The sequence below is a fragment of the Morone saxatilis genome, unplaced genomic scaffold (assembly GCF_004916995.1).
Source record: "Morone saxatilis isolate NCDOM2014 unplaced genomic scaffold, NCSU_SB_2.0 Contig19, whole genome shotgun sequence".
Classification (NCBI taxonomy): domain Eukaryota; kingdom Metazoa; phylum Chordata; class Actinopteri; family Moronidae; genus Morone; species Morone saxatilis.
Window position 1 is genome coordinate 103025 of NW_023339751.1, and position 10664 is coordinate 113688.

The following is a 10664-nucleotide window of genomic DNA, read 5'->3' on the forward strand; positions in this document are numbered from 1 at the left end:
AACTCTGGATTGTTTTTAATATGGGCGAGAAAAACCATTTTCATCCAGGGTTCCCTCCCAGGAAGAATGTTTGCAATCCATCGATCATGAATCCAGCCCATCAATCCACCATCACCTTAAGAGCAGTGGAACTCATTTAAAAAGTGTCCTGAGATAACTTTTGTTGTGATTGGTGCCATACAATTAAAACTGAACTGAAACTGAATGTTTATTTTTGTCTACTCAAACACAGTGTTGGGTGGTAACTGATTACTAGTAATATTACTTTCTTCTAGTAACTGGTAGTGTAAATAATATTACAACCTTACCTTTGAATATAACCACATAAGTTGTTTGGAGTAGCCGAAAACTAACGTAACTAGTACTGTAACTAATTATTGCTGGCAGGAAGTAATTTGTAAAGAAATAAATTACATTGTAAAAGGATTTTTGAAGCTTTTAAAATGACAATATGGTGGAACTACAATAAAATATTTCCTTTTATATCATATAAAGAAGCTGGAAAAACAATAATTTTAGATTAAAAAGGCAAACATGTGAAACTAGTCCTTTGTTTTTTACTTCTCACAATAAAAATATATTTTGACTATATGATTTATAAAACAGTATACGGCTGGCCTCTTTTTTTTTTTTTTAGAAACATTAGAATTTTACAGCAATTTGAACAAAATTGAATTTATTTATCCACTTTCAGTCATATCGCTCAGCACTAAACAAAAAAACTAGAAAGAAATACAAAACAATATCAAATTATTAACTTTTCTTTATTTAAATCACATTTACCTGCAGAAGAACAGAATGTGTTTTAATATATCTACTCTTTAGTAACATCCAAAACTGCAGGTTGTGTTCAGTAAGAGGAAAAGACAGAAACAACAGATCAGTTTATATTGAATTTATTGTTTCAGGACAGACAGACAATATTTGCTGCTCCTACACGATAAGCTGATACTACAAACTGAATACTTTATCAAAGGAGTTGTACGTTGCACTGCCTAGCTATCATCAGAAATAAAAGAGAACATAAAAACAGAAGAAGTGATTTAGCTCTTAGCTTTTCTCTGAGGCCATCTCCCACTTCTCCAGAAAGTCCTGCAGGTTCAGATTGAAAACGTCAATGCCTTTGGGGGACAGATGGACGCCGTCGGCCCGATACAGACCCGTGTTTGTGCCACACCTGATATTATCGTGGGTCAGTGAGGTGCCGCCCAGCTCTGAGATGATGTTCTGGATCCTGCGATTCACCGTGGTTCGGACCAGATCGACTTCGTGGCTGTCGGCGGAGTGGCGCCACGCCCTCCGTGGGAGGATGTTGGACCACACGAGGACGCACTGCGGAAAGATGCTCCTCATGGAGGTCAGGTCCTTTTTGACGGAGGCCAGCAGGTCGGTGGGGCTGTCGGTACTCAGGTCGTTGCCACCCAGGTGCATGATGAGGACGTCCGGGTTGGGCCAGGTGACCTTCAGCTGGTGGAGCTGGGGCAGGAGCTGGGGCCATGTCATGCCCTGGGTGCCTTTCCACCAGATGGCCACCTTGCTGGGGTCCATGCCCAGCTGCATACCTACCTCTGGAGACTTGGCCCGTGACTCCGCCCAGTACACCAGCGAATGACCACAAATCCAAACGTTCTTGGGCTCGCTGCTCGTCGGCTTGCCTACAGATTTTAACAGAATACATTTGTAAGTCGCAGAGCCTGAAGTATCTCGCCCTCTCAATCTGTTTCTATCGTATTACTTCTTGCTCCCATTTTACTGAGTTCTGTCCTGTATTAACAGTTCTATCTCATTATATCAATCATTTAATCGATAAGTAATAATTACTGTATCAGGAAAGTTCATTCACAGTTTTGGTTTTAGTGAAAACACAAAAACGTGCTAATATAAAACCTCCTGATCACAGAAACATGTTTGTGAACTGTACCGAAAGAATTTTAGTGTTGGATGTGAAATGTAAGACAATTACATTCTGTATTTCTGATCAATCAATTAAGAGATCAAAATGGTCACCTACCTTCACAACAAATTTTTTACACGTCAAAACAACAAATAGTGGCCTTCTACAACGTATAACTTTAAAATTAAACTGCTTTTATGATAAAAAACGTAATGGTAAAGCTCTGGATTACCTTAAACTGTGTATTTATATTGTCTCCCTAGCTAACTGTTGACTCTATATACCCCGTTAATCAATGCTGGCTGTGTATGGAAACATAACATGCAACAAAGCACTAAAAAACATTTGAATCTTGAAATTAAAATTTCACTTCTAACCTACACTTGATTGATTTAATGAAATTATAATCAATGAATTAATTATTTCCACAACTTTTCCTCTACTCTACATTTCTAATGGTCTGATTTCAGTCCAGTATTTCATTAAGAGAAAGGAAATGGAATTTATTTGATGACTCATCCTGCACTCGGGGGCATATACTAATGCTGCGTCCAATCAAACGCTTTCTCTCTTCTGACGCCGACGGAGCAAAGTTTTTCTGAGGGCCGATGTGTTACAGACATCTATGGCCTCACTGAGTAATGTACAAAGGCCTACTTGCTATTGGCTGCTGTATCAATATCCACTACAAGTCCCTCCCTACTGCCTGTTAGATTAGATGTATACACTTTGAAATAACATGAAAACATTCAATATGTTGCTGCCATTAAATTGGAAGTAGGTTACGAGGACGTTAACACTTTGACTGGTTCAAAAACAATAATGTGGGTATTAACTTTCACTTTGTATCCAACCACTGATTTGAGGAGGCTGGTGGGTGGACTGATGGATGTTTGAAAGGTTGATCATTTGGGACATTATTATTGTTTTCCATTTCTGTTCTCTGACTCCATACTGGACCTCATCATCTCCACTGGTAGCCTAGTCTGGTTGTCTGTCCTGTGCTGGTCACAGGGCCGCAGCATGTGAACAGAAGTTACCTGAGCAGCATGTTTAAAGGCAAAGATGAGACTGGCTGTGTGATCACAGTGGGTTTAAATGCGCGTAAGTGATACTGTCGTTTGCACGATGGATCCGCAAAAGTTACGCATTCAAACATCATCTGAGATGTGACGGTGAGTGCTGTAACCAGTGTGCTGATTCAAAGACTGAACAAAAGCACAAAACAAATGGCAAAACCTTCACAACCTGTTAGCATCATGTACTGTATTCTATTACATCTTAACATTTTATGGTTGTTAGCAATGAGCTAGCAAAGGTCCTCACATCTACGTTTTAGTGTCTGAATCCTCGACAAACTCATCTAAATATAAGTGACTCGATTTTAAGAACCAAACTGATGACTGAGTACTCGTAAATTGTGTCTGCTAAAGCTAACAATATCATTGAGTTCTTAAGGATGCTAATAGCACTCTACATTACCTTCTTGAGCTAACATAGATAGTTTCACAGACTGAAAGGAAAGGTTCATAGCACATAATGCAAAAGCTCTCAACTTTTGATATTCAATTTTAACAATAAAAAATAATAATTTATTAAGTTAATGAGTTTAAGATACTGATGTGAGTCTTTCTTAGTAGGCTAAGCTGATTAAAAAGTACACAAATTTAGCTCAGACAAGATGCTATGTAACATTACTGAAACCATATTCTTAAGAATAATCATGGACTATAATGTCATCGAGTAATCACCATGACATTATATACATGGCCCCTATAGTAAAAGCTCTCTATGTTAGCTTCCTGAGCTAACGTTAGCTTCAAACTGAAAGGACAAGCTAGTTTGCGGCACAGAAAACAAAAAGGTCCCAATTAAGAGTTACTATGTTTAAGTCATTTATGTTCATATGTAAGTGATATACTTAGGCATAAATTTAGCTTTGACAGAATGATACTTAATATTACTCAACATATTCTTAATAATGACCACGACATTCAGAATAAGCATTATACTGATTGCACTTACTGTGTTAATGACAGTCACGTCTGACACTGTTACAGTTAATGACATCTGACTGACGACCCCGATATGATGGTGAAAACTCTTGCTGTTAGCTTTCTAAGCTAACAGTTTCACAGATTGGAAGAAAAGCTACTTCACCAGCTAGAGCTGATAAAAATCTGCCAGGTGTTTGGAAATGACCTCAGTGATGTGCGAATGTCTTCAGTCATGCCATCCTTACCTCCGTGACTCAGTCATGACCTCGGTCACTCAACATTAATCCGATGACTCTAACCTGGACATGCATGAATCAATTCGGTGATGGACTTCAAACAATAAAGGGATGAAGACTCAATCTGGACCCGAGGTTCGGTTACTGGACTACAACGCTGCTTACAAATGTCATATACAATGAAGTAACCGTATTCTTAACTAAAATAATGTAGTGAGGTAAATGAGCTACCAATTTAAGATACAAAATCTAGAGTGTAGTAGCTTTACATTCGTACAGCTCACATATGAGGCTCTGCCTAAGAAATATAACGTTTAGTTTCTCTTAAATTAGCACATTTTCAAAAACTAATTTCTGACCAATGGTGGCAGACCCAACATGAAACAACCTATCATGGTGTCTTAGCAGTATTAGCTCTATTGTTCAAACTGTATTACCTGTCTGAAAAACTTATTGTTTAAAAATACTAACTTCTTTCAATGTAAATGAAATAGGAAGACTTTGCTTTGCATGGTCACAATTACAAGTAGTCTTCTGGATCTTCTGTTAAAACATCACTTCTCTGGATATCAGGAAATGCGGCTACACTAAAGTTTAACGCAAACAGAACTGAGCAAACTTGACTTACCCTGAACAGGACCTGGCTCAAGGACTTAGCACAGTAAAAAATGCATTACGTATATATCAGGTGTGTAACACATAATCCTGTACATAGTAAAACAAATTAAACATCTGGAGAATTTGAAGCAATAAACAACACACATTAACTTGTAATAAAATCAGAAGCCACTCTGTTATAACAGCTTCTTTGATGCAAGGACAAGTAAGGCCTTAATCTAGAAACGCTCAGTAAAACACTCAAAAAGCTTTCATGAACATGGCTTGTAATTCTGTTTACTAAATGGATCACAAATAACATCTTCAAAAAAGCTTTTTAAGACAGCTGAAATGATGTAAGATAAAACCAAACGCACCCTCTGAATTTTCTTTACATTACATTAGTCTCGCCCTTACATTCACTCCAACACAACCCTAGAAGTTTACATCTAGGCAATTCCTACTAGACTGTCCTAGACTATTCAAGCCATGTCTGTAAAAGCCACCTTAACCTAAAAGGCCTACTGTGTCCTGGACTACACATGCTCCTCATACAGTCACAAAACATGATCTACATGAAGTCTTAAGTCTGTTTTAGTGCATTTCATGTCTTTGTTGTAGTGTCAGCTACACTGGTTGACATGAGGAGCCGCTAACCAACCAAAGTAGGAATGAGTAGTACTACCAAAGCACTACAAACTTAGTGCTACCTCTTAGTGCTACATACTTAGTCTGTACTACTGTCTGTAGTACTAAAAGGTAGCACTGAGTCGTTGGTGGGGTTTGTCCATTATCTTTGTCCTGAAGCTGAGTTCTCAATTTATTTAAAGAGCATTGTGTAGCTGGTTTGATTCCTGTCTTTACAGACTTGCTGTCAACAAACACCAGATCACATCCTTAGCAATGGTAGTTTAAGCTAGCTGTACTGTGTTTACACTCAGTGGTCACTGTTACAACTTGTTATTGTCATGTGCTGTGCTGAGATTTCTTTTGGCAGGACGTAATGTTTGAGTGTCTCCATTGAGATTCATGTATAAGAAATGTTCTGGTAGACTAGATGAAATTAGAACTACTGGATAAAGAGATATTTTCCAACTTTTAGTCAGTTATGACACACCACTCTGGCTTCATATTTTTGTTGTCTTCAGCTGCTAAAGGCAGTGCTCTTCAAGGTTCAATGAGTATAGCTCTGAGATTGCCTTCTTTATACTGCTGATGTTCTGAGACCGAGTATATCTTAACATTCATCTCCCCTCTCATGAAGCAGAACAAGAGGTTCTTGCATCCAAAAATAGTCTTGACTGTGTTGTTAGAACAGTCCTGATGTGGAACCAGCTACTCCACTGCAGATTCCATTAAAGCACAAGTATGAGACTCAGTTTGGAGAAGAAGTAGGAAGGTGTATCTGCTGAGTGACCACTGAGTGTAACAGTATCTAAGCTGGAAGCAGTATACCCAAACCTAGCAAAACTACCTTGCTTTAAAAGTATCACTGGAGATAAATGTGTAGCTAAATGATAGGGCAGTGTATCATACCTAAATCATCATTGGGTACTGACCAAAATGTATCTGTAGTATCAACTACTAAAAAAAAGTTGGTATCAAATGGTTGGTCAATTTCATTTTCTCTACTTATACTTTAGTATTGAAGTATATTCAGTGTAATATAAAGTGTAATATATTGTTGGTATCAGTGCTAAAACTGTATTATTGTATCAGCATTGGAATGTTTACATTTCAAACAATACCTACACTAAATAATCTAATTTAAAAAAACCCACTTGTAATTTTCCAAATGGGTTCCTTTAAAGCTAGATACCAATAGAGTCACCATATGAAGAGGAAAAAGATGTTACTTTGAGAAGTTGAGATTGCAGTTTGCTTCTTGTCTTGATCGCTGGGCAAACCACTTGGCTCGGCTAACGCGTGGCAGAGGAGCGATTGATCTTTGTAGCGCTGCAATGCACTTAAGATATCTTGGTAACCTTACGGCTCCGTTTCAAGGCGTAGCGGTTTCTATGTGCTCAGCTAGTACGTCAGAAGCTCCACTGTAGCTGACTGCAACTCCTTCATAATGCAACCGCATGTTGGTGCTACTGGGAGAGCACAAGAGCTGCTAGACAAAATGTATTCTAGCAAAGCCATTTTCAGGGCAAACCTTGCTGTGATTGCTGTTCTCTATCACAAAGTGAAAAAGATATATCGGAGTAGCATTGAGGTTGAGCTATAACAACAGAGTGAAATTCTAAATCACTTCCTACCTTATGGGAATCTACAGTCAGACCATCTCGACGGAGAAGCATACATCTAGTTTAGCATTCTTCTTTAAGTCAGGGCCTAACAGGGCTATTTAAGCCGTGCTAATCATACATTCAGCTAGACCCACAAAACTTAAGAATACTTTTATCATATTAACGGTTCTACCACATCTTCAGAGATGTGGATAATCACGTTTCCTTGCGTTTCTCACCAAAGCCTGGCTAACTGTCTGGGAGAATTTTAACCTGCTTAAAGAACCCATCTAGTCAAAGAAAAAAAGAAAACAGGGTGTTAAATCTTTTTTATCCTAAAAGTAATATAAATGGCATGCATCTCTAAAATGTTAACTTGAAAATGTATTTATGTGTTTGAAGACCTAGCATGCCGAGAACAACCTTAATGAATGCTTAACTCACAAATGCCAGTAATTCAATGGTTGCTAGTTAAGTTTAATGTAATTTAACAAGTTTTGATACCTGGGGAGATCAGTGTGCCATCCCTGTTCTTCTCTGCTTTCTTGCGGGCTAGCATCTCCTTGTACTGCTGCTCCCTCTTTTCCAAAACCCTCTGGTTATACAAATCCAGCTGCAACATAAAGAATACACAACACCATTAAGGCTTTATCCTAGGCAGCTGCAACGTGGTAGGCTTTCATCATTTCTAAGGTTTCTACTTTATTAAATGCACTAGTGTCCATCTAGATTACCTGGGCATACATGCAGGACTATTTAGATTACTGACAGCAGATACAAATCCTCAACTCATAGGAACTCTACTTTAGTAAGAATAGTAGTACCACTGCTGATCATACCTTCTCTTTCTGCTTGCTCTTTATGTCATCATCTGTCTCTGCAGAGGTCTGAGGACTCGAGGCTGATGGAGACTCTGTGGGTAAACTAAACTGGACTGTTTTGACTAGTTTGGCTTGTGGCTGTACAGCTAGAGATTTCACTGTCTCAATGACCTTCAGGCATCTGGCCACTGTTGTAGAGATGGTTGTCTGGTCATCATTTGTAGGACTCGATGTTGCTAGTGTTGATGACGGTGGTGTCACTTCGGCAGTGGTCAAAGGATTGAATGAGTTAAGGGGTGGAGTTGCAGGAAGCTGGCCAATAAAAGGAAGGCCTGTATGACTGGAGGGTGGAGAGAAAAGAGGCTGTCCAAGAGGGTGTTGGGATGGAGGTCCAGGTAGAGGACCTGGAGGATGTTGTCCGGACGGGCGGCGAGGTGGAGGACCAGGAGGAGGCCCTGGAGGAGGCAGTCCATGACGCCGTGGAGGAGGTCCAGGGGGAGGACCAGGGGGAGTTCCTGCAGTAGGTCCAATTTTCTGGGGTGGTAGACCAGCTGCAGGAGGAGCTGGGGTGGCCATGCTGAGGGTTGTGGAGCTCTGGGCTTGGGGAATCTGAGTAGTCATTCCAACAGGCCAACTGATTGGTGGGCTTGGCTGTTGGTAGTGAGCAGGTGGAGGCCCAGGAGGAGGTTGTGCAGGAGGAGTGGTGGAGGGTATGCTCCCCATTGTCTTGGTAAGACTCTGCAGCTGTTGTGCCTTCTTCAGTGCCTCCAACTCTTGCTGGTCCAGGAATCCGTCATACTCAGAGACAGCTTTATGTCTGCTAAGTGGCTCCAAACTGGAGGACCTGACAGGGGAGTTGGAATGGATGTGATCTGATTCAATTGAACTAGTTCTACTTGGTCGCCGTTCTTCCCTTGGGGATGACAAAGTCTCTCTTTCTGTGGATGAGGACTTTGGGCTATAGATTTTCTCTTGGGCTCTGCTTGCCAGTTTGGACACATCTCCTGTACTCAGTTTCAGGCCAATCGTACGGAGTAGACTCTGGATCTTGTCATAGGGTTCTGTCTTAATATTTAGTTCCTCACTTGTTCTCTCTACTGAGGACCGTTTAGGGCTCAGTTGTTTTTTTCCCCCTTCTAGTGCTAGACTAGTGCTTGGCTGCTCTTGAGCCAATCCCACAATCCTAGAGAAACCTTTGCCATCTTGAAGTGCCCGCTCATGAGGCAGAAGGTCATCATTCACGTAAACCTGTTCTGATCTTTTTTCAGCATCCACCTTTTTGTTAAGCATGTCAAGGAAGCGATCAAGGGGTGGTTTCTCAGCTGGAGGTGATTGGCACGGTGTTGTGTTCTTCCGTTTGGGAGAGGGACTTCTAGGAGGCGGTTCTGTGGGAGAAGGAGGTCTGAAAGGGGGTTGGGAAGATGAAGTGGCAACAGTATGTGTTAAGGGAGGTTGGGTGGAGGCAGCAGGAACTTGGCCGGACTGAGAAGGTGGTGAGGAACCATGGGGTTCTGGAGACTGGCTCCGTTTGACAGGCCGATACGGATCATCGTACGGTCGGTCTGTATATGCCGGGTCATAATAGCGGTCGTCATAGGGTTCATCATAAACATCGTAGCGATCAGTGTAACGTTGGCTGGCAGACGGAGGGCCGCTATAGGTAACCTCACCATAGAGACGATTTTCATAAGGGCGGTCACCGTAGGGGCGGTCTCCATAGGGGTGATCACTGTAAGGACGGCTGCTGGGGTATGGATCACCGTAGTGGTCACCGTACCGTCGTTCTTGGTAAGGACTGTATGGCCGGTCATAATAAGGATCATCATACGGGGGGTGACCCTCTGGTCGTTTCTTTAAGATAGATCGAACTGGTTTGTACTCAGTCAGTGGAACAGCGATCCTGCCATGGTCGTAGTCTATACAGGTCCTCTGTCCAGGCTCTATGTCCACCAGCGACTTTTTGTAGGCAATCATCTCGTTCAGCTCCTCCAGTTCCCGCTTCTTTCTCGCCAGCTCATCATCCATAACTCCGACACGTCTGAGAGGAGGGCTCAACTCCCTCCTCTTCTTGTGACTTTCTTCACGCTCTCTGCTAATTTTGCTCCTCTTCTTGCTGGCCCTGTCCTTGCTTCTTTCCCTGCTCCTGCTGTGGCTCCTGCTGGAGCTCCTGCTTCGGCTGCGACTTCTGCTGCGGCTCTTACCAGGGCTACCGGTGCACCTCTTTGACCTCTCTCGGCTTCGGCTTCGCCTGTACCTGCTGCTTTTATGATCGCGGTCAACACTGGTGCTGCATCTGCTTTTAATGATACGTCCAAACTGGTCTCTGGGTGGACTCCTACTTTTACTCCTACTCCTGGCCCTAACCCTACTTTGACTCCTGCTCCGACTCCTGCTCCGACTCCTGCTCCGACTCCTGCTCCGACTCCTGCTCCTGCCATGTCCATATCTATTTCGACTGGCATTGTAGTCCCTTCTGCCGATACTGGTCTTGTTGTCCTGCGATCTAAGATTTTTCACCACCGCTTTCAGCTTTTCTGTCTCTGGTTTTGTTTTCCTGAAATGTCAGAAGTAAGTAAAACAAGTCAGAGAGGTTTTTCTTATTAAAATAATTTTACAAAATGTGTATTCCCATACATTCTGTATAGATGCCAACGTGAAATAGGTAATTTACCCAAAAGGTGACATATGACCTAGTGGTTTATATGTAGAAATAGGTAAACATTTGTTTGTTCCAACATTACATGAATACTAAAATTTATAACTCACTCAGTGTCTTCTGAAGCTTTTGTCAGCTTGATGGTCATCTACCAAAGAGATTAATACATATTAGATATATGTACTGAACTTCTGGCGCCGGTGCGAGCAGGACGCTTATCCAGTAGCTCCGT

The 10664-nt window shown here is 41.5% G+C and overlaps 1 protein-coding gene across 1 annotated transcript in view; it reads right to left on the reverse strand.

Moving 5' to 3' along the window:
• Positions 1 to 880: 880 nt before the first annotated feature.
• Positions 881 to 10664, reverse strand: part of si:dkeyp-121d4.3 (serine/arginine repetitive matrix protein 2) — a 15399-nt gene continuing 5615 nt past the window's right edge. The window contains exons 9-12 of the mRNA XM_035663249.1: positions 10543 to 10580; positions 7795 to 10330; positions 7460 to 7568; positions 881 to 1655 (exon numbers count right to left, since the gene is read on the reverse strand). Of these exons, the coding sequence (XP_035519142.1) occupies positions 1051 to 1655; positions 7460 to 7568; positions 7795 to 10330; positions 10543 to 10580 (3288 nt within the window). The 3' untranslated portion in view covers positions 881 to 1050. The remainder of the gene's footprint in view (positions 1656 to 7459; positions 7569 to 7794; positions 10331 to 10542; positions 10581 to 10664) is intronic.